The following is a 25,987-nucleotide window of genomic DNA, read 5'->3' as shown; positions in this document are numbered from 1 at the left end:
AGGGAAACGATCGAGAGGGTCAACAACTTTAAACATCACGAGCGTTGGCCCTGGTAGTCACAAGCAACTTTTCATGACAGATAAACATTCAGGCTCACAATTCCTTGTTGATACCGGTGCACAAGTGTCCATAGTCCGGCGACCTGGCGTGACAAAAATTCCTGCCCTTCACACCCACCGCTTCAAGCAGAGAATGGAACAACTATTAAAACATATGGCTGGCGCAACGTGTCATTAAATATCAACGATCATGTGTACCACTACCAAGCGCGCTTGATCATTGCAGAAGTTAAACATCCTCTTCTTGGCGCCGACTTCTTACGTGCTCATAACTTGTTGGTGGATTTACGTCGGGCCGTCTCATAGAAGCAGACTTTTATGTTTCATCATCATGTTCAGTCCAAACGATTGAAACACAGGAATTAGCCATGATTGAAACAATGTCTAATCCATTTCGAAGAATTCTGAACAGATTTCCAGAGCTGCTACAACCAACATTCTCCACGGAAGAAGTCAAACATGGCATACGCCATCATATCCCAACCACTGGCCCTCCTGTCTTGGCCAGAGCCCGACGACTTACACCAGAGAAGCTACTCCTAGCCAAAGAAGAATTTAGTGAAATGGAAAAGATGGGCATTGTTCGGAAATCAAGCAGCCCGTGGGCACCACCACTACACATGGTACCCAAATCAAATGGCAGTTGGCGCCCCTGCGGAGACTACCATCGCTCAACGAAAAAACAACCCCAGATCGCTACCCAATACCTCACATTCACAATTTCACTGCCCAATTGGCAGGAAAAGAGTGATCTTGTCCGAGGTTACCACCAAATTCCCGTCCATACCGACGATGTGCCCAAAACTGCTGTCATTACCCCTTTCGGTCTCTTTGAATTCCTTGAATTCCTCTTTGAATGCCTTTCGGGTTAAAGAATTCAGCACAAGCCTTTCAACGCCTGATGGATACACTCTTCCAGGATATGAGCTGCACGTTTGCCTATTTAGAAGACATCCTTGTAGCCAGCCAAAATGAAAAAGAACACAAACTTCATCTCAAAGAAGTTTTTAAATGATTCAGCGATTTCGGCCTTGTAATACGCCTGGAGAAATGTGTCTTTGGTGTAACCACCATAGATTTTCTGGGACATCCGGTTACGAAATCTGGAACAATCCCCCATCCAGACAAAGTGGATGCAATTACCAATTTTCCAAAACCTACAACTGTAAAAGGCCTGCAAGAATTTCTAGGAATGATACATTTCTATCACCGGTTTGTACCCCACACGGCAGAATTATTACATCCCCTCTACCAATCAATGAAGGCCATGAAACCAAATCATAAACTGGTTTGGACTGAAGAAATGACAAAAGCCTTCGAGGACAGCAAAGCAGCACTTGCTCAAATCATCATGTTGGCTCATCCCGAAGTAGAAGCACCTCTTGCCCTGTCAACAGATGCGTCTGACCTGGCTGTTGGGGCAGTTTTTCAACAATTTGTGGACGGTAAATGGCAACCGCTAGACGCCAACTAAGACCACCAGAGCAAAAATATAGCATGTACGACAGAGAACCCCTTGCCTTACATTTAGCCATCCGACATTTCCATTTCCTCCTTGAAGGCAGAAAGTTCACTGCCTATACCGATCACAAACCACTCGCCGATGCAATGGCAAAGGCAACTGATCCTTGGACAGCCCGACAACAACGGCAGCTTGCTTTCATCTCTCAATTCACCACTGACATTTGCCACATATCCGGAAAGTCAAATACAGGAGCTGATTGTCTTTCTAGAGCTGGGATCAGTAGTGTTACCCTTGGAATAGACTACGCTGCCATGGCAAAGGACCAAATGGGCGAGGAAAACCAAACTCCCTACCATACCACCTACCCAAGCCTCAACATTGTCCCTATGCAATCACAGAAGACGGGCCTATACTTAAATGCGATACAGCGACAGGAAAACCCCGCCCGATTGTTCCCGAAAATTTCAGAAGATCTGTTTTTGACATCATACATAACCTTTTTCATCCTGGAAGGAACACAACCAGGAGGCTGATAGCCAACAAATTTGTATGGCCTGACATGAGAAGACAGATAAATAAATGGACAAGCGAGTGTTTACCTTGCCAGAGATCAAAGGTGCAAACACATGTCAAAGCTCCACTCGAGACATTTGAAGTTCCCGCTAAACGTTTTAGCCACATTCATGTCGATTTAGTCGCCCCTTTGCCTCCATCCGACGGGTATACTCATCTCTTCACAATTATAGATCAGAACACCCGTTGGCCCGAAATTGTACCTTTACGGAGTACCACAGCGAAAGACTGTGCCGCAAATGCAATAGTCCATAGTTGGATCTCCAGGTTTGGAACACCCCTAGACATCACATCTGACCGCAGACCACAATTTACTTCCGCTCTTTGGACAGAAGTATCACTCCACCTTGGCGCTCACATCCATAGGACGACAGCATATCATCCACAATCCAATAGGATGATTGAAAGGATCCATCAGACATTGAAAACATCCCTGAAAGCTCGCCTTACAAACCCAAACTGGCTGGACGAACTGACATGGGTTTTGCTTGGTCTCCAACCGACTCCCAAAGAAGACATCGGCGTGTCAGTTGCAGAGCTTGTTTATGGTGAACCACTCACCGTTCCCGGGGAATTTGTCTCGGAAACCACCTCCCCGTGGTCAGCGCACACATTCCTGACACAAAAGAGAACAGAAACCTTCAATAAAGCTCCATACAATCAGCATCTCAACATGGCAAATCCAGCTCGTTTGTACCTCATTGTCTAACCAAGGCCAAATATGTGTTTCTACAGAACGACGCCCACGGTGGATCACTCGATCGTCCTTACACGGGACCCTTTCAGGTCATCGAAAAAACTCAAAGACATTTCTCGTCAATGTGGGTGGACGACATGAGCATGTATCTATCGATCATCTGAAACCTGCTCATGTTGACCTTACAACACCAGTGCCTGTTTCCGACCACCGACCACCGTAGGCATGGACGACCTCCAAACCCAACCAGTCAGAATGAACCGGAAGTTGTTCAAACCGATCAATACCAGATACGACAACTAAGCGGGCTGGACGTTGCACGAGGCGTCCCAAATGCCTGGACGACAGTGCATGTCTGTGCTGGGGGGGGAGTTGTGTGGCGATCATGATCATCCCATCGACATACACTGATGAACTCTTTTATATAAGAATTACGTAACGTGATATCTTTCTCTTTGTCTGACTCACTTCCACTTTCACTCGAAAATAAACAACACCAACTCTGAGTAACTACTGTGTTCAATTTATCATTTACCACGCTACAAAACTTTTGTAAATATGTGCATTCAAAGACAAAAATAAAATCGGGCACCGCCAATATCCATTTTATGAAAGACTGGTAATGGCAAAGACTTTGGTAACATTTTTAAGTGGTGTCTTTATGACAAAAGATAAAGAAGATATGCTATTCACAATATGGTTTCATTGAAGGCAGATCAACAATGTTACAATTTATCACTGCACTTGACCACTGACAATACCCAAAATCTCACATTTCTTGTCATTTCAACGTGACACCAGACTCACCCCATCATAATAACATTTTGAGACAAAAGGCCACATTTTATGATCAAGATAAAATTATGATCAAGATAAAATTATTATATTCAACATTTTTTTTTTTTAATTTTAAAGAAAAGAAAATTATGTCTAAAACATAAACAGATCTTTTAACTAGGGTTGCCAATTCAGGAGGCAAAAAATGTATTGACCTTTTACGCAAACACACTAACCGACCCCTTTATGAGCACTGAATTCCAATAAAAAGACATAATGTACTTACTTTTTTCCCGTTTAGTTGATTGGAAAATATACTGAATTCCGTAAATATAGATAAAGTTGGTAACCAATGTTTAACGTTAGTGCATCCAATACACACTTTAGAAAACAAAAAAAAGATTTGAAATATTACTTTCATTTTCATGTCCAAGGTACCAACTGCCTGATTTGACATGAACTAAATATCTGTGGCCCCGCGCACATAAACCAGATAAGCCACATTTTCTTGAAAAAATGAGCCACTCTAACAACCACATCATTCAAAAATCATATTTTCTTCGATACATTTTACAAATTTGAATGTATAATATAGAAAAACTTGTTGCGCTTCTTCTGAACACAACTGTATTCCAAACCTTGATTTCTGTGAACTTTAAATTCCATTTTCTCAATTGTGTTCAAATGTTGAGTATCAGCTTTATGGATTGTGCCAAAGAAATATAAAACTTCGACTGAATTATGTCTATACTGGGGGTCCCGATAGCTCAGTTGTAGAGCACTCGCTTCATACATCAAGGGACCAAGATCAATCCCCGGTGCAGTCAAGATAATATTTTCCAGTCCCCTGTCTACCCAGCAGTAACTGGATTATGATTATAATCATAATCAAACTTGGAGAGAGCAGAGAGGGTGTCTATCTTTTTACAAAGTGATCTAACAATGGAAAGTATTACTAACGGGAGTGGTGGATTAGATCATCGTCTATGAAGTCGTTTTTTCACGCCTCCTCTGTTGCCCCTTTTCCTTGTCCAGTTCAGTTTCTTTATTATTTCATTGTGGGATAATATGGTTGTCAGTGATTTTAAAAGTAAGGATGGCTTAAGTCGAAGAACATCGTCTCGGGAATAAATATAACTGTCGCCATTTTATTTTTCTTGAGTTGACATTAATAGAAGAAAATTTTGAGTAGAACTCTACAATCTGAAGTTTAAGTAAAATTATTTTTGTAATTATAAATCATTATACCATGCTTAATCTAATATTAAGCGAAGAATAGGTCTTGAATCAACAAATCGATAAGTAAGATGAACATAACGGTGCAATTTTTTGTCAGAAGTACATATAGCTGCCACCATTTCGATTTCCCTGAGACATTGACATTGATACAAAAGATTTTCCGAGGATTTGAAGAAGAACTTTAAACGTTTTAAAGTTTGAAGTACATACTATTCATAAATACAAACAATTATACAGCGCAGCCATTTTCTTTCCTCGTCTCAAATAAGTAAACTATGAAAATGACAATCATAAAGGTGATGGCACACTTGCAAATCCTGGGAAAAAACATAACTTCTTTTTAAGAGTCCCTTTACATTTGACAATGGCTTGTCCAGTTCTCAAGTTTACCTGGAATTTACAATAAGAAGAGAGTTTCAAGTTTCAAGTTTCAAAGATTTATTTTTAGGCAATATAACTCATACATGAACATGATAATTCCATCACAAATCAAAAGAAGTAACACTGATTAATAACTATCCCACTTTAGTCTTATAACATGCCTTAGACGAAATAGGCAAATATCTGTGGCATGTGAAGTCCTATAATATCAAATAAGATTAATATTTTATAATATAGACAGGCAGTACAAAAGATATATGAATGCAAGGTAACCATCAAAATAGTTTGTTTTGTTTGTTTGTTTTTAAGAGTCTTACGGTGATTGTGACACATTTAGGTCATGATATCAGCGCCAGTAAAAAGGAAGAAAATGGGATAGTAAAATGTTCTAGAATTACAATTAAGTACCCAAGATAAAGTAGGACAAAGGGGAATGGTACTAATAAAGAATAGGTGTAGATTCCAAGAGCATAACATCAATGTACTTAGTTTGAGATCACCTAAAAGTCTCATCCAAACACGAGCACAGGACCCCACTTAGAGGAATACACCCAAATGCTTACTCTATATACATTCAAATCAACAAATATAATAATGCATAACAGAGAGAAGATGATTTACAAAGAAAAAATATCTATCCCAAAACAATAACTAGATATTTGACTGTTTCCCTTCCAGTCAGGGCCAGGACAAATCCAAGTAATCTCATTCCAAGACAAAGACAGAAGGCAAATTGGAAAACAGCTATAGAGGGATAGAAGACACACTTAGTGCCTCCCTTAAGATTTAATTCGAGTAAAAGGGTTCATATATCACCTACTCCTCTTTCATTTATATATGTACAAGCATAGCTGCTCGTTCAATCAGGCTCAGGTACAACCAATTTCTTAAAATTTATATAACCCATTATCTGCTCTTAACATTGGGAAAGAATTCTACGATAAGTGTGAGTGAAATATATAAGATATTAAATGCAGAAAATATCCCTCTGTACCCAAATGAAAAGCTCTGAGGAGTTCACTCACAGAGTCGAAAAATGTATTACTTCCCATGACAGTAAAAAAAAAAAAATTAATTTCATAGCTCTGGCCATTTTGAATTAAACCAATTAATTCTTTAAACTCGTTGATCAACACCAAGAAGTGAAAAAGTATAGAATCAGGCCGTAAAAAGAGGATAATTGAGAAAAAAAGTATACAATCCTAGCAATGATAAAAATAGAGAAAAGGCAGAAAAGTAATCGAAGACATAAAAACTACCATTTATATTGTTCCTGGAAAAAGATAATCTGCAGCATAACACAAATAAATACTGAATATAAAATAAAGAACAACATTTTGGCAAACACTGGAGTTCTGCTCTTCAAATTGACTCAACAGGTCAGATATCATTTTTAAAGTCTCCTCTGGTTTCAATCTAATTGAATCTAAAAGTTTTTACTCACCAGCCTCAAGAGATCATTGCAATCCATTTTGCTTGCATTCTTAGAGAAAATGTCAATGATGAGGTGAATAAATCGAGTTATTTCTTGGTTCTCTGCCACCTTTATCACCTCACTCCCTTGAGGAGAGAAAGAACACAATGATTAAAGATCTAGCTATTAAGCACAAATAACCGACTCTTCAATTATAAAACTGCATAAAATAATAATAATAATAATATAATAATAATAATAATAATAATAATAATAATAATAAATAATAATAATAATAATAATATAATAATAATAATAATAATAATAATAATAATAATAATAATAATAATAATAATAATAATAATAATAATAATAATAATAAAAATAATACTTTTTTAAAAATATTTTTTAAAAATTGAGCTTTTATATAGCGCAATATCCACTAAGCATGCTCAGAGCACTTTACAAGGGGTCCCTGACCAATAGTAACACGCAACATGTAGAATGAGACATGACGCCTGTTAGGCGATATTACAATTTTTTTCCGACATCGACAACACTGTTAATGGTCAGGTACTCTTTTTACGCCTGAGTACAGTGACAGAATGTGAGTAAAGAGCCTTTTCCAAGGATTCAACTATGCGCCAAAATACCAATAATGAGGTATTTTTGGTCGACTCATTACTAAGCCTCATCATATCAAACAATGATGAATCTGGTCAGTGACCAGATGGGTGACATCATTCAATCCCTGGGCCTAAAGGTTCTGAAGGACTACGACAGTCATTATTTCATCGGTAAACAAACTTTACCCACATTATAATACAGGACTCAAAGATGAAAAAGTTGCTGTCTATAGGATGTGACAAATACTGTAAAACAACTTATATCTGAGCACTGGACAAGTGATGTGTGTTGTAAGGAAAGGGAAAAATAATAATAATAATAATAATAATAATAATAATAATAATAATAATAATAATAATAATAATAATAATAATAATAATAATAATAATAATAATAATTGATGATGATGATGATGATGATGATGATGATGATGATGATGATGATGATGATGATGATGATGATGATGATAATAATAATAATAATTATAATAATAATAATAATAATTAGATACAACAAATATCAAAACAATAAGAGCATGACAAAGGCATCAAAAACATCAATACATAAGCCACATAAAATACATTTTAAACTTCAATCAAGTAAATACGCATTTAATTAAAAGATATGTTTTTTAGATGTTTAAAAAAAATATCTATAGAGCTTGAAAATCTTACAGACTGAGGGAGATATTTTTTTTGTTTGTTTGTTGCTTTAGGTCTCTTCCAACACAATTGAGGTTATATGAGAGACCGCTGAAACAAAAAAACAAGCAATCTAACAAAAATAGTACAAATGTAAATCAAAATCATAACCTAAAGATATCATAAGCTAAATTATAAATAACCAAGAACAAACAGGCAGAAGATTTACAGAAAAAAAATATCCCCTGTCAAAAATACAATCACAAACCAAAGAAGCAGGATAGGCTAGTAAAGAGAAGAAGAAACGACATCACTATCGGATCGTACACCCATGTGAACATCATAGGTATATGATTCAAGGGTGATGCTCCCATCCAACCACCCGCACTGAGGGAGATAATTCCATGTCGTAGGTACGAAGAATTCCATAAGAGACCTATCACCAAAGTATTAAGTTTAGTTTTAGGAGATGCTAACAATTTTTAAGTTATGGGATATAAGATTTCTCAGAGGTACATATGGTTGGAATAAGTGTTGAATTCAGAGGGAGGGGGGGGGGGTCAAGAAGTTTCAAATACAATAAAGCAGACAACGGATATTTTGTACTCTCAACTTTCGCCCTGACTGGCAGCCATCAATTATTTTCAAGCATTCAGCATTGTCCCAAAAAGCAATGTGATATGATTAAAAGAAAAGAAATAAAACATACCATGATTTGTAGCTCTGATGAATAGTATATCACTATCTTTGGGATCTTCGGATAAAGATAGAGGACAATCTACTCTATCTCCTGTGAGCTTTTCTTCTTCCTGATGATTTTGTTGGGGTTCAAGAGGACCATCTACTCTATCTCCTGTGAGCTTATCTTCTTCCTGATGATTTTGTTGGGGTTCAGTCTTCTGTTTTATAGTACTTTTACCAACAATATCTCCAAGAGGTTTGGGTGTTTCAGTGAAGTCAGGAATTGGGCCAGTTTTCTTTTTCTCTCCTTCCATATCTCGAATTGGCCCATTATTCTTCGCTGGAAAATAAGACAGAACAAGAAACAAATTAAAAGATAAAGAGAATACAAATGGTTAATTGACATGTGTCTCTAATGCTTTTGTGTTGGCGATTCGATCTTAAGATTTATTACGAAATACATCTGATCACTAGGAACTTTTTTTCAGGAAATCATTTTTTTTCCATTATGGAAAATAAAAAAAGCAATCTGTATCCGTATATGTAACGTTCAAACCAAACATTAAAAGTCTCCTGTCACAAGCTGACAAAACTTTGGAGGTGAAGTAATTGCTGCTAAATGCATCTAATGGTCCACACATTTTAAAGGAAAAATGAAGTACAAATACGACATAAAGAATTATACATTTTAAAATAACCAGGTATATATTCTGAAAGCTTGGTTTTATATATATGTTACCATGTGTGCAATAAAACGAACTCAACAATAAATAAACAGAAATAAACAATTTACTTTTCACAGTTTAAGATAAAAGAATCTAATTTGACTGAAATTTAGATTATAGTTCAATTTTAAGCATACGGTTACCACTACAAACTATTGGGTTGTGACAATTGGTCATATCAAGGAAATTTCTACAAGGAAAAAAAAAAAAGGAAAAATGACTGCACATAAATATTGTAATGAAAAGTGATGTATTATTCATAATAATACAGTTTCAGATTCTGGTTCCTCGTCATAAATAATTGAAATGTAATCTAGGTCTAAGTTAAAACACACGCTTACTACATAAAAATGAGTCATTTCAGTTACATGTTATCTAAACTTTACAAAAATGTTTTTAAAATCTTACATTCCGTATGTAGATCTATTCTATACATGTTTAACTGTTTAGTCGAGATATACAAAAACGGAGAATTGACAGATAAAAAGAGAGAATAAAAATATCACGATGTCAAAGAGTGAAACCCTAGACCAAACTGATATGACACCCACCACCTGGGGGGGGGGAGGGAGAGAGAGAGAGAGAAAGAAAGAGAGAGAGAGAGAGAGAGAGAGAGAGAGAGAGAGAGAGAGAGAGAGAGAGAGAGAGAGAGAGAGAACAGCAAGCCATCTGGTCACTCAATAACGGGAATGTAAAAACTCAGTAATTATCGTACAGCCTCAACTCAAAACTGACTCAAGAAACCCAGAGAAATTTCAATGAGCTATACACTCTTCTCTGTATGAAACAAGACAAACATGTAAACATATAGAAAAACAAAATGGACAAACTCCGATATTGGATTGAATGAAAATTCATAAAATGTATATAGCAGGCATTTATATCAATTCGAGTTCGAAATTATTATTATTATTATTATTATTATTATTATTATTATTATTATTATTTATTATTATTATTATTATTATTATTATTATATATTATTATTATTATTATTATTATTATTTTTTATTTATTATTATTATTATTATTATTATTATTATTATTATTATTATTATTATTATTATTATTATTATTATTATTATTATTGTTTTATTTTATTATTATTATTATTATTATTATTATTATTATTATTATTATTATTTTACTTTTATTATTATTATTATTATTATTATTATTATTATTATTAATATTATTATTATTATTATTATTATTATTATTATTATTATTATTATTATTATTATTATCATCATCATTATTATTCTCATTATTGTTATTAACATCATTATTTCCCATCATGATTACTACCAATGTCATTATAAATTTTATCATGACATCATGAAACAAGGATGCCAAATAATTATTGGGAAAGAAAAACATGAAAATGACTGGAAGCTTCACATCTCAGCTAAAACAAACCGATGTAAATGAGCAAACAAATAAATCTCTCTTACTCCCCCTTTTCCTTTCCTATGCAAGTGTATAGGGCCTTTGTTGCATTAATTCCAATGTTATTCAATTCTTTCTTTAGAAAAAGGATCTTCAGTGGTCTTCTTCTTGGAGACAGGAAAAGTTGCTGAGGTGTGAAAAAAACCTGGAAAGAGTCAGAACCCCCCCCCCCCCCCCCCCCCCCCCCCCCCAGACATTTGGCATCCCTGATTAAAGCAGAAAAAAAAGCTTTCATAGTGAAGAAAAGCTGACAGTTTTAGACTTGTTTCTGTTCCACTCCTTAGTCTGGCATTAGACGTATCATTATTATAAGCTATATATATATCTTGCATCAATACCTACTCCCTACTTTTCCAACTACACTCGTGCCATACCTGCTTCGGGAGACAGATGAAAAATAAGTTTTGGTATTCCTGCCAAAGCACTTTCATTTTTCAACTTGTCTGTGACCCATTTTAGTCCATTGCCGCCATTGTCACTAAAGAAATCATCTCTGTCAGTGGCCATGGTGAACAACACAAAACAATCGCCATTGAAACCAAACGATAGTGCATCAAGCGCCTGCAAAATTAGAAGGAAAACAAATTAACCATTTAAAAAATGTAGCACTGCAAAGAACTGTTTGATTATAGAATGAAAAATGTTGATATCGCTCAGCCTTTTGTTATTATTCCTAAACTAACTGACACCACAGGGATATAGTTCTCACTTTCGTTTTTTCTCTACTACCCTTTATAAGTTAGATATACTGTAATTACTTAAGGAAACCATCAAGTGCCTGCAAATGAGAAGGGGAAAAAATTTAACATCAATATAAGATAATGCTACAAAGAATTGTTTGATTATAGAAGGAATGATGTTGAGGTCACTCAGCTCTTTGTTACTGGTTATAGACTACCATAGTGCTGAGTAATTCTCAATAAATTCTATCAAATTATAGACTTGAATGATTACAAACAGACCTGTAAATGCTGGGAAACAGAAAAGACTAAATGTTTTCAAACTCAAATAATCATGCAAAAAAGCAATCCTCTACCTGTTACCACAGGCCAACTCTCATTACATATGATGCAAAAGCAGATGCAGGGATCTGAACATTTTCGCACATAATCAGAGAGAAATTCACCACTGCCACTCTTGTAATCAAATCGAGACTTTTTAAAATCGCCTTTTGTTTTGTTGTTAAACACCATTCTCAATAGCTTTAAGGTCAGCAGAACGATCAGCAAAATCTTCTTGCATATTGAAATTGAGACAGACGAGATAAGAAAAATCATAGACTAATATTGACTGCAAAAATGTAAACTAAAGCCCTCTTCCAGTAACTTTTACTTTTTACAAAAGATTAGACAGAACAGCCTCAGCCCACGAGAAGACAAAAAGTCATACAAGGAAGGGACAAAGGAAACGGCAAAACAGAACCAGTAGAGGAACCCCAATAACCAGGCGATAAACTTTCCCCTGCCCAATGATTAAATGCTCATGACTTTAATCTATAGCAGCACATGAAATGATTTAAAATTCTAACATTGTTCTTTGGGATTAAATAGTTCAAATAGTTCAAAAGTTTATTTCTAAGCAATTGCCAATATAACTCATAAATTAACTAATCAAAATAGGTAAAATTAAACAATTCTACCAGTCAATACAAGATATAAGTGGAAAACGACCAGCCATGGTTCTACAGGGTTCAGTGCTTGGCTTTTATATTTTTACAATGTACACAAAGTCCTTAAGCAACATCATCGTGACCTTCTGTCTCAGCCATCATCTCTACGCCAATGATACCCAGTTATACACTCCCATTTCATAAAAAAAACATTGAAGAAACAAAAGAGCGACTCGCATATGTCTAGATAACATTAAAGCATGGATGACAAACAACAAGCTTAAATTCAACAAGGACAAAACTGAGCTGATTGTATTCAAAAAGACAGAGAAGGATATACTCATTCACCAACTGCCCTTTGGCGAATCTGTTATTAAAATTCCAATGTCATTCGAAACCTGGGTTTCTATTTTGACACTCACCTTGACATGAGTGCACCCATAACAAAGTGCTGTCAGGCGGTTCATAGCCCTCTCCAAATGATATACAGAATACGAAATTTTATTGACGACAAAACATGCAAAATACTCATCCATGCCCTTGTTACCAGCTGATTGGATTATTGTAACTCTCTGCTATACCGCTTACCAAAAACATCACTGAACATAATACAGTTGATGTAAAACAAAGCTGCTCATATAGTTACAAGGACAAAGCCTTGAGACCATATAACACCAGTCCTTATGTCACTACACAAGAGAAATGAATAATATACAAAATCACATGTTTTGATTACAATTGCCTTCCGCATACATCACATCGAATGCCTTGTGAGGGAATATAAACCAACTCAATCTCTGCGATCTGGCAGTTCTTCGCTAATGGAGAAAAACATCCCAAGAACAAATTTGCTGAGCATGGTTTTGCATTTTCGGTTCCAATCATATGGAATTCTTTACCACCTAAAACCTGACAATGTGAAAGTTTACCAGTCTTCAAACGTCATTTAAAAACCAATCTTTTTCATTCTGCTTTTCGTGATTCTATGTGAACTTCGAACAAGATTGTGTGACTTGTGGTGATTTTGTAGTCGAATGAATGAACTTGTGTGATACCAAAAAAAAAACTATTGTAAAGCACCTCTGAGCATTATTTGTGGATACTGGCACTATATCAAATAATAATTATAATAAGAGTAATAATAATCACTAAGGTGATAACAGATAATTTTTGTAAGAGTGATGAGGAATTCGGCTTTATGGTCACCTTAAGACTGGTAGGTCTCTGGTTTGATTCCCACATTGGGCATGCAAAGTGGAGTCATTAAAAAAGTCTATGAAACTGACCTCTTTGTCTTCAACTTTTATTGCTTTCAAGTTCTCAAACTTCAGTCCGCTGAAAAGTCGTTCAAGTCCTCTTCTGTCCATTGCCAATGGAAGATGTTTATCATACAAAATGAAAGGCTTTCCTCTCTTAATCTTAGTCATCTGATAAAAGTTGGTCTGAAATAAAAATGAAGTTGGAATTGAATTGTCATGTTCAAAGTATAACTCACATTTGACCAATAATCGATGTCTCAATCCTAGTTTTACAATCATATATGTAATAAGTATAACTTAAATAGTAGTGTGTATTGTGTTTGCAAGAAGAAGAAGAGGAGGAAGGAGGAGCAGAAGAAGAAGAAGAAGAAGAAGAAGAAGAAGAAGAAGAAGAAGAAGAAGAAAAAGAAGAAGAAGAAGAAGAAGAAGAAGAAGAAGAAGATGATGAGATGAAGAGAGAAGAAGAAGAAGAAGAAGAAGAAGAAGAAGAAGAAGAAGAAGAAGAAGAAGAAGAAGAAGAAGAAGAAGAAGAAGAAGAAGAAGAAGAAGAAGAAGAAGAAGAAGAAGAAGAAGAAGAAGAAGAAGAAGAAGAAGAAGAAGAGAAAAAGGAGGAAGAGAAAAAGGTGTAAGAGAAAAAAGGAAGAAGAGGTGAAGATGTTGGAATATCCATAATGAACTAAATAAGCATCGATGATAATGAAACAATTATTTTAAGAGTAATAGTAATATGGGAAAAGAACTTACTTGGGTGAAAAAACTTTGATTAGCATTAAAGGATTGCATCGATACACAAAGAAAAACGCCATTATTTCCTAAACTATTCATCATAAATATAAAACAAAAAGTAGTCCTTTCGATCCATAAGACCCAGAAACAGAGTTTATCCCAGTCTCTGTAATGTTAAATGGACAATAGCAAGTGTCTCTTACCCTTTGAAAAGGACCTCAGACTATCACAAAGTACTTTTTGCCAGATCTAAAAAACCCATCTACCCAATCATTGCTGAATTGGTAAGAGGGCCAGAAAAAGACTCGTCTTCACCCAGGATCCATACCAGTTCTTTTGTGAAGCGAGTGCTCTATGAAATGAGCTGTAGGAATCCCCATTCATCATGTATATGGTCGATTGTCTGTCTTGCCTTAACAGAAACGAGTGAGTGAATCATTAAAAATCAGCAAGCACTCACTAAGTTCACACTCTACAAAAGGTCACAAGTAAACTTAATAGCCTATGTATTGTTTCAATGAACACTTACATTGCCAATATGCTTATCAAATAGGATCCGATTGTCAGCTCTGAGGACATTTAAACTTATGTCAGTGATGTCACTGATATAAGAGTCTGGGGGCCATGGTCCATCTGAAACCACAGAGGACATACAACAATAACACATAAAATGTGAAGTGGTCTCTTCTATCGCTTAATTCCTTCATCAAAGTGTGACTCCATATGTGCATTTGACATTACGTCAGGTTAAACTATGAATTGATACAGTATTTAAGTCTGGTAGATTAAATTTGACGTATTTATATATTGTATTGTTTGTTTTTTATTTTAAGGGCGCTTTCAACATGTTGAGGTCGTATAAGTGTTAGTAAAAAGGATGAAAATGGGATAATCATAAAATTCTAGATTTATAAGTAAAAACATGACGATAAAGTAAGACAAAGGTGACTGTTACAGGTAATAAAAGTAGATTCCAAGAGCACAATATCAACGTGCTCAGTTTGAGATTATCTGAAAGTCTCATCCAGAAAAGAGGAATAGACTAAAACACTCAAATGTATATAAAATAATTTCAAAACAAAACTACAACAGTACACAACAGAGATGATTATATCATCTTGCAAAACTAAAACTATACATTTGACTGTTTACCTCTGCATATGTTTCAGCCTTGACATATTGTTAGATTGAGGTGGAGGACCAAACTCAGATTACATGTTGAAGCATATTTATTTGATAAACGGATAATAATAATAAAGTGTTCTTCTATAGCGCAAAAAGCCTCAAAGCGCTTTACAATATACCTATCAAACCATAAACACGCTCATACCGAGCCAAACAGACACACACAATAGTCGCACACACTAACTATGCAAGTTTTACAAAATGAAATTGACATTCAACAAAATGGAATCAAAAAATAAAACGAATAATTTACTCATCAAGAAGAAAATTTAAATGACTAGGATAAAAATTTCTGGAAAAGACGAGTTTTCAGATTTTTCTTTAAATTTTCTACGCTGCCCGTGAGCCTTACTGACAAAGGAAGTGAATTCCAAATGGATAACATGTGAATGAAATAATTAAGTAATCATGTCTTTACTGACAATGTATTTGTAATAGCAGAAGTGTCAGCCCAAGAGATGCCACAGCCCCTGAAAGTTTAAATTTGAGGAAAATAAAAAAGAAATAATATATATATATTAAGCGCTTAGAGTCTGGTGTCTCGGAGTTATGAAGTTATGGAGCTATATAAGTTTTCAGCATTATTATATATATATATGTAAAATTTTATTTCTTTTTTTTTTTTTTTTAAATTATTTATTTATTTAGAAAAGGGGGGAATGGGGGCTGTCATAGTATCACGATAAGATTAACTAAGTATTATTTATTAAAACAATGACCTGATAAGACATTTTGTATTATGTATTGTATATTTTCTTGAGTCAAGGGAGTGCAACTGTCTTAGAGCAAACAAATGGCAACACTGGATGTATGTGTTTGATGTAACTTAAGACAATCAGCTGAATAGCAGGAAATGAACATAATTCAAAGTAAAATCACAGGAAACTTTTGTTAAATATGATTCGGTTTTGAGTAGTAAATTGTATAGTAGCTACTGGTATCACGTTTAATTCATGCATATGTGTATAGTAAACAATGGGGCGAGCAATGCATTACACAGTGCTGATTTTTACAACAATAGAGATGATAAACTATAATTGATACTCTAAAGTCCAGATATCTTCACCGATTATGTTTATCAAAAGATTTGCAGAAATTAGAAGCGAATAACAATTTTGCAAAAATTAATGGAAAAGTGAGATATCGCAAAAATCGAGGAAGAGGCCAAAAAGGATAAGATTCCCTCTTTGTCTCCAAAATCACAGATGTCAGCGGTGAAAAACATCAGCACTGATCACATGATCATTCAATTATGCGATCAACTAGTCAAGCTTGATCATGGACATCGATATAATACCTGCTATCCTTGCTATTTCTAGTATCTACCTGTTATAATCTATCTCAAATTCCAATTAACCAGTAGATTTTTGACCAATCAAAATATGAAAATCGTGATATACCTTCACATATGCTCCGACAAACATAGTTGTTTGTTTATAAACAATAATGTGAATGAAATCGAAACATGAATGAAATCGACCTCTCTATGATCATTGTTGTTTTTATACTGCCAAATGGGTGACTAGTTATCACACGATTTTCTTAATCAATTATAAATGTTTAAGTTTACACATAGTTTTCTCTTTCGCTTCTATTGATCAAGCAGTAGAACAGTGGGCATTTCATTTAGACACATAACATCGATAGTAAATCCTGTGTAGTTTGCTATGTTAATCAATCACTGCCATTGTTTACATTATGACGACTGTCCGAGAGGTGTGGTTATCTATGTATCTATTGAGATAACTCTACTGAGTAGTTGAAGTTGGGTTAGTTTACTTTTAACCTATGCCATCCTTCCCTACATGTAAAAGACTTCACCAAAGCACTAATGTAGAATCTGCATTAAACCTTGTTACTAAAAGCAAAAGCTTGAAAGCATATAAACTATAATATAGATACTGTTTTTGATTTTTATCTTTCTTTTCTTTGTATTGTTTTGTCTTCCTTTGATGACATTTGTGTTTTCACATTTAAACCCGTATTCCATTCACACAATATTCTCACAAATTATTGAAACTTATACATCAAACTGACTAATATTGAGTCAAATGATCATCTTTTGCTAATAAATTAATTAATTCTTTCTCTAAAGAGAAGAAGGTGGAAATGGACTGGACATGTCTTCAGAATGGATCCGAGTACCATTCCCTGAATAGCCCTCGGGTAGACCCCCCCCCCCCCCCCCCAGGGAAAGGGAAGAAGGGCTGCCTGCTGGAGACCTGGAGGAGGATCATCGAAAGAGAAATGAAAGCTAGTGGTTGGTCTTGGGGACAGGTGACAAAAATGGCCTCCAACAAAGAAAGATGGTGTTCCACTGTGTTAGCCTTATGTGCTGATCAAGCACCAAGAGGATAAGTAAGTAAAAGAATTGAGGTGAAAGACTATTTAGGCCAAAAGTGATTTGATGAATTTCAGATTTACAATCTAAAACTCATTTTAAATGGGGTTGTGTTTTATACCCATGGGTGCAAGCAACTGGACCTCAAAAAGCCTGCAAGTCTACTTATGACCAGACATATAATCTGAAAAAGCCTGCAAGATTCACGGACTTACCTCGTCATTTGAAGTCTTGTTCTCAGCATCTAGTCTTCATAATAGTAGTCAACAATTGTTGTATGTTTAATCCAAAGGTTGTAATGCAGTAATTTGTTAAGTTTCTTGTCACAAGTTGCACAAAAAAAAAAAAAAAAATCAATCAAATCCAAATCGCAAAAAGCCAGCGACATTTTTTTTGGTAATCCAATCGGCCGGCAGGCCGGCTGTAGCCAGCACTCTTGCACCCATGTTTATACCTGAGACTTTGTCAACAAAAATTATATTGTTCAAATCTAAAATACCTCAACCCTTTCATTACCAACTATAAGAAAATCGTCACATTCCTTACGATACAGCCATTATTTTTCTCATTCAGATTTCTTTAGTCCATCACAAAATTTGAAGACAAATGAATGCTGTGTTGTAGAGGTTGTTTTGCTGAACAAAATTATGTATAACATACACTTATTCCTTTTGAGATAAAATATAACATATCTATTTCTACGCGTGGATATGACATTATATTATAGGGAAAATATTCGGTGAGAGACTTAAAGTGTGGTATAATGTAGTTTGAAAGAACAGCATAAGAGCTAAACTCACCTTCAGGAATTACAAAGTCAGCATCCTCTTCAGGATCGGAATCTTCCTCTGGAGGTTCATGAGGAGCATTATGTTCCTTCAATATATCACAGGCTGTCCACAAGGTTTCATTTAAACAAGCCTTATACAATGCATCAAAGGCATTGCAATCACATTTTACTATTAGGTCTAGAAGTTTCTCAGCTTGCTTTAATGGATCTTTTTTTTCCTTTGAGAATGGAAGATAAAAATCACTATAAATAATAATATAGTACCAAACAAATTTAGGACTAAAACTTAATATATAATAAAAATCAGTGATGATAATGGCATTTTGTCAAATAGGAGGAAATTTGATTGGTCAATCTACTGTCAAACTCGAACCAAATGCAAATATAACATCATAATTAAGTTATCGTATGCATTATTCCAATGCTACTTGTGCATATCCGATTTTATCATTAGAAATAACTATTTGTACATATTTAAATGAACTGCCTCTCCACAGGACAATTCAAAGGCCTACAATTACAAAATAACTTATACCATCTGCATTATTTACAAATTATGTTAAGAAGCCAGAGATAATTAGATTTTACTTTTCAATACAGCTTGTTAGTTACGCAGTTTATAAATTAGACTCTTGAATCTTTAATAAATTGCAAAAATACTCTATCCAACTTACTAACAAAAGTTCAAAATAAATCTTTGACCTATTGTTTCCAAAGTTGATCACCCTTAATTAGGTAATTTATTATCTCCCTAAAACAAGATGACAGAAAGAGAGAGAGAGAGAGAGAGAGAGAGAGAGAGAGAGAGAGAGAGAGAGAGAGAGAGAGAGAGAGAGAGAGAGAGAGAGAGAGAGAGAGAGAGAGAGAGATACTACTCTGTCAGACTACTTTTTATGAATTGTTTTTTGGATATGTAAGGAAGTTGTGATAAATTCTATCCTTTCTTTTAAAAAATATATATAGCCTTGTGGAGAACATTGTGCCATTTGAGTCAATAAAAAAAATTATACGTCGCACAACTCTACTGAAAGATTTGAAAATTAGAAATGTATTTTTTACAGATAGATAAACAGATAACTTGATTTCCTTTTATAATTTAAAGTCAGTTTAAAAGTTCGTTGAGTCAAACGGATATCATAAAATATGTACCGACGACACTAACACTCTCAAAAACAACCAATATGGACACTGTAAAAAGTTTTCAGTTTGGTGTTTTTACGCAAGTCACTGCATTCTAAATAATGTATTCACTTAATTACTATAAAGATTTCAGATCTACACTAAATTTTCAACAGTTTTCATCTATTTATGACATCAATTATTATTATTGCCCCTTTGATGCTTTCAATGTGATGGTTTAGGGTGGATAATATCCAGGTTTAACTTCTTTGGTAATAAATTTTAAAAAATAATAATAATAATCTAAAAAATCGAAATTTAATTACCAGAAATAGACCTTCCATTGAAGGTAAAATAAGGTTTTAGAAAGACATTAAATGTTATGAACAGTCACGTGGCTCCATAGCGCAGTGGATAAGCTGTCAGACTTTGAAAGTACTGGGTTCAATCCCATAGTGGTCATTTTTTTAAAAAAGTTTACTTTATTGAGAAAGACATCATTTTTGTTGTTATAGCTACTGGACATATATTTAAAACCTTAAATTAATCTATTATTATTATTATTATTATTATTATTATGATTATGATTATGATTATGATTATTATTATTATTATTATTATTATTATTATTATTATGATTATTATTATTATTATATTTTTTTAAAACAACAACATTGGTACCATTCAATGTGTTATCGACGTGAATTTATTGTAAACGTTGATTGTTATCATTTTATAATATTTTATCATTATCATCAGTGTATTCGTTTACCGCGTCTTTGTCATTTTATTGGATTTTTGGGGGGTTTTTTCTTCTTCTTTTTTTTTTTTGTTGTTGTTGTTGTTGTTGTTTTTCAAAACCTTCCTGTCCCATCATTGTTTATGTCTATTTACCTTATCTACGCCATTCACACTACATGTCTCTCTTTTGTCCTTAGTGTCTTATTCGTCGTGTTTTGTTGATAAAGGGGAAATCAGAAACGTCCACAGTATGTCTTCGTCTATTAAATTGAGGCTTACAATTCAACACTTATCGTTATTTTTTCCTTCGAGCTTCAAGCAGCATCATTTTCATTAATCAACCAGCACCACCAATGGAGGTGCATACAAACTGTGCGTTTTTGTACACCTTCAGTGGAGGTGCATAAAAACGCCACCAAACATGATGACCAGAGTACTGTACTGTCAGGTAAGTTCTCGATCCCAGGATTGTCTTTCAACTCTGCTCACGTCTGCTACTTCAGGTTTATTTTCGCAGTTGATTTTCTTACCACAACCTGTTTTCACACACGGACAACTGTATGTTGCTGTGTCACAGGTCAGAGGCTATAGTGGCTTACACTTAATGTTGGGCCACACAGAAAAATCAACAGAGGATGTACCAAGTTACACAGACAAAATTGTTTACCAATCTGCCCTCATTAAATGATGGTGGGTACAATATCGAATGAAAATAGTTCTTTCCCCGTGAAATTGCAGGCTTTTTACTAGTTTTTTAAACAAATATATATAAATCAAATTAAAATTTAAGAAAAATAAACAAAAATAAAATAAAAGAAAGAAAGAAAAAGAACAAACCACTACGCACTTGAGATTTATAACATTGTCAACTGTTCTATATAATGTTACAGCTACAGAGAAAAAATAATATTCTAGACCCTTTGCCTGATCCCATTCCTTTAACCATTGGTGTTTGTGTCACTTTTGATATTTGACGCCAAGCTGATAATGGTGTGGTGGGTGTGGCGGTTGCAGTAGTTTCAATGGTGATGATGCGGTAGTAGTTGTAGTAGTAGTAGTGGTAGTGAAGATTATTTGGTAGTGGTGGTTGTTGTCGTAGAGTGGTAGTCAAAGTGATAATGATGTGGTGGTGGTTGAAGTCGGGGTGGTAGTAATAGTGATGATGATGAATCATGAAACAGGTGGGAGTTGTGGCATTCAGGATGTTGTTGTCACGTCTCTGATGACATTTTAAGTGGTGGAAACTTTCTTTGGAAGGACAGGACCTCTCCAGAATTTGATGGAAGTTGCCTGTAACCCGCTATTTTTTTTTTCACTAGACAAGCTTTTTTCCCCAGTGAAACGGAAGTTTAAAATAATAATAATAATAGTAATAATAATAATAATAATATAATATAATAATAATAATAATAATAATAATAATAATAATAATAATAATAATAATAATAATAATAAAATTCAATAATAATAATAATAACAATAATAATAATAATAATAATAATAATAATAATAATAATAATAATAATAATAATAATAATAATAATAATAATAATAATAATAAGCACCACTTGCATTGTGCACACTTCAGACGGATTTCGTTCAATTCATTCAACACTTCTTATGGTATGGTGTTTTCATCGATGATCCATGTTTAACTTGCATCTCTCTTCCTCTACCCTATCATTCATAAACCATGTCTTACCTTTATGTCTCGCCACTTGTGTATATTAATAATCCTTTCTTCTTTTAATTCTTCACGGACTGCATCTATAGAAGTACTTAGGTCATTAGCAAGTGCCTTATCATTCCTCCGTATCAGTTTTATATGATCCTGCTCCATGTCCTGTTTTGAAATAATTGCACAGAATGTATTGAAAACAAAATTGTACAGATACCACGAAAATATCAAAATATACTATATATATATAGAAATGGTATATCTTCATCTCTTCTATTTCCTATTCCAAAAGATGGTTTGGAACAATCTACCTGGTTGTCACACTACTGAGCAATACTGAGATATATGAAAATACACTTCATATGTGGGGATTAAGAATCATAGTCAGAAGACCTTTGTCTGCCTAAAAAAGGCATTCCCATGAGCCAATGGATGGAACTCTTTCATCTCTGCCCCGCCCCCCCTCCCCCCCCTCTCCTCTTGTCCCTTTATTCTAGTAATGGCATAAAATATTGTCATTGTCACCATCAAAACAGTCCTCGAAAGGTCAGTGCACATCAACCACTTTCAAAAATCAAGGTTTTCCAAAAGTCAATTTGAGCACTGGTCGTAATAAACGAGAGAAAATATATTTGCTCCTTTATTTTGGGGTAATGACATAAAATATTGTCACCATCAAGACAAATAGTCCTTGAAAGATCAATGCACGCAACAATTTTCAAAAATCAAGGCTCTCCAAAAGTCAGTTTGAGCATTGGTCATAAAATGTAAGAAAAAAAAAGATTCCAGTAACTTCTTTTTCAGTCCCCTAAAACTTAGTAAAAGTGAACGGCAATTTCCAGTCATAACTTTCTTATGGGCAAGTTGGGTCACAATTTGACTCCCACTGCTGCTGCTCACTAAACTGCCTAAAGTTACCGTGTACGTAGACACTCCGTAAACAGAATTTCCTCTGAACTCTTCTTCTTCAATCAGTTCCAATCTCTGTCCACCGTCTGCAATGTTTTCGCAGGAACATTGGAGTTCTGAATAGCCACGGGAGACTAGGTAATCTATTCTAAGTCTAAGATTAGGTACCACAATAGACGTCATTTTTGTTGCAGAAAAAAAAAAAACTATATATTTTGCGTCACGCGTCGAGAAAAGGACTATTTTTAAATTGGGTCATTCAACCCTTCATACCTCGGCCATTAAAAAACTTACAGAGCTAAATTTGGTATCGTCTTAAAGAGGAAGCTTTCAGCTTTATTCCTATACCACTTCAAAAATAAAAAATGGACATTAAAGGTTCAAAAATGCCGTTTTAAAACTTTACAGCAGCCAAAAATCCTGACATATTATTGAGATAAATTTTGAACCGAGTCTATCTAAAAGACAAACATCTTATCTCTATTTCTCCCAATTTGTTTTAATGAAGGTTGTTTAACGGCCGAGGTATCGCAGTTTTAAAAAGCCCACCAAATCCTTGTTTTCAGCTTTGGGTGTTATCAGATTTTTTTACACCTCATTGTAGTTTGTAACAGCACTCAAAATGCCGTGAGAATGAGATCTTAAACTATTGACAAAAAGAAAAGAGTTCACGAAAACCACATGAATATTTTATTAAAGTACCTTCATAGTTTATGTTTTAGATAGTTTAAAACAAAAAGAATACGATAAATGTTGTTATTTCAATTGATAACTCAGGTCGGTAAGTGGGTATGTTTTACTGATGGAACAGCCTAAATAAACCCCTCATTTTTCCGGTTTTTATTAACATGTAATCATTTTTGGATGACTTTCTAGCCTTGATTTTCATTGAACAACGTTTTGTTTTTAGCAATTTATACATGTAATGTTTTTCATATCTGGTTTGACTCTCGATGTTTATTTATTGCTAAACAAAAAACACGGGAAAAAATTTATACACACACTCTCCACTCATGGTGGTCATGTTGTTGCTATGACAAAATGATTGTTTGACCTTGTTAGAACTGAAGTAGATTTTTACGGTCGAAGGTGTAATGTCGTTTTAAAAACAATTGCATAGGAATATCCACTACTTGTAGTTTATAAATAGACAAAAGACACACAATGATTCGTCCCAATGTGTTAGAAAATTGAAAAAGCATTGCTATTTTTTATTTTACTTGGGAAAAGTGGTACTTGTAATGGTCATAATATTGGAGAAATAAGACTTCAAAGTGCCACTTCGTTTTCTAACAGATTTTTTCTGATGCTTCATGATAGTGATAGACTATGTATAGGAACAATAAGAGTTACTAGTGGATAATGAAGCAGTCTATCTGTTGAAGTTAAATAATAATTCTTTACGCCATTAAAACTGCATCAAAATGGATAATAGGATGATGTGTATTTATTTGTTTGTATTTTTGGGGGGTTTTTTTGGTATGTTTTTGTTTTAAATTGGGAAGAGATGTAAATTTAAGATGAAAAAAGAAGCAAATAAAGAGATCTTTATTTCAGTTTTGGTTTTGGTGAGATTTGCGATACCTCAATTTGTACAATACTCGCCTCTCAAGCAAAGGGACGTTAATCATAAATAATCCAGTGGCTAGGTCTTTAGGTTGTGTGTGGCGCAAAGTACTTTATTTCAGACTAGCGTCCTATCTAAAGGGAAGCAGTTCATTCAGTAACACATAAATCAGGATACAGTCACACGTCATAGGCGCAAAAAGACTTTGGGGTGGTAGGGGGTTGAGGGCGCAAAAGACACACCTGCTGGGCACAAGCGCATGATTCCGTATAAGAGGAAAGCACTCTACTGCCAACGTATATATATCAATACCCTCCTACTAACATACAAAGAGACGATTTACAGTGGAAAAATCATCCCCCATTATAGGAATAATACATTTTACTGCACCCTTTTGGTTAAGGATCCCAGAGAGAGCCAAGGCAAAACAAAGCATTATAATTACCAGACAGTCCATAAAGTAGAATGGAAGTGAAAACAGACATTGCGAAAGTAAAAACATTATGTCTTGAGATTATAGGGGTTTCTTAAGAGGCTGATTTATTATTTTATGCTGCTGGTTTGAACAGGGTGCTTATCATTCATGATTTAATGTTGAATTTTGAGAAGGAAATATTGACTTTGCCAAAAAGTTAAGATGATTTTTGAATTCAGCAGGTCCGGTTTCCTAATAGCGTGTGATAATTTTCTTCTACCTTCATTATTTTGAGAGATATTTAATCTTTTATACATTTTGCTCATGATAATAGCTATTTTTCTGCCAACATGCAAAATTGGGTGTTTCCTGATGTTCACTTCTTTATTTTTCAAAGACCATTTGAAGAAAATGTCTGAAAAAAATTGGATCTCTTCCCAGGAGTACTGTCTACCTGTTGACGTGAATTACATGTCATTTTTATGATCATTATGTTAATATACGACGTCAAAGTTGGAATATTTTCTAACATCAATTGGCAAACAAAAAAATTCAAATTCAAAGTTCTTAGAAAATGAATTTGCTCTCAATTTCTTATTTATGTATGGATTTTCAAAATTTAAAAAGTGTTTTCCATGACAATCAGAATGCTTTATGAATATATCTAGCTATCTAGTAAGAAAAGTCAATGTTAAATATTTTCAAATTGTCTCTTGTGGCTTGTTGTGGTACCTACGATTAGTCTTAATCAGGATTCAGATTCAGAATCGAGTTCGACTTGCCACTTGGTTTGAGTTTAAAATGTGCTTTCCAACAACAGTAATTGAACGTTGATGAGGGTGAGGGGAGCAGTCAGCATGTGAAATTCCAAACATCCATAAAAATGACATCAAAATACAAAATCATTGGAAGGAAAGGC

At 34.5% G+C, this 25,987-nt stretch overlaps 1 protein-coding gene across 1 annotated transcript; it reads right to left on the bottom strand.

Annotated features, from left to right (window-relative positions):
- Nucleotides 1-3,688: 3,688 nt before the first annotated feature.
- LOC144970132 (uncharacterized) lies at nucleotides 3,689-25,987 on the bottom strand. Its single transcript, XM_078909384.1, has 9 exons — nucleotides 25,805-25,987; nucleotides 22,202-22,342; nucleotides 18,650-18,857; nucleotides 14,853-14,956; nucleotides 13,625-13,780; nucleotides 11,104-11,290; nucleotides 8,584-8,895; nucleotides 6,637-6,752; nucleotides 3,689-5,201 (listed from the first exon to the last, which is right to left on the bottom strand). Exons 2-9 carry the CDS (start codon nucleotides 22,337-22,339, stop codon nucleotides 5,100-5,102), a joined length of 1,323 nt encoding a protein of 440 aa, XP_078765510.1. The 5' UTR covers nucleotides 22,340-22,342; nucleotides 25,805-25,987; the 3' UTR covers nucleotides 3,689-5,099.

This window comes from Berghia stephanieae, chromosome 4 (genome assembly GCF_034508935.2).
Source record: "Berghia stephanieae isolate SIO BIC M18660-M18661 chromosome 4, UCSD_Bste_1.3, whole genome shotgun sequence".
Lineage (NCBI taxonomy): Eukaryota > Metazoa > Mollusca > Gastropoda > Nudibranchia > Aeolidiidae > Berghia > Berghia stephanieae.
This window is presented reverse-complemented; position numbering and strand designations above follow the sequence as displayed.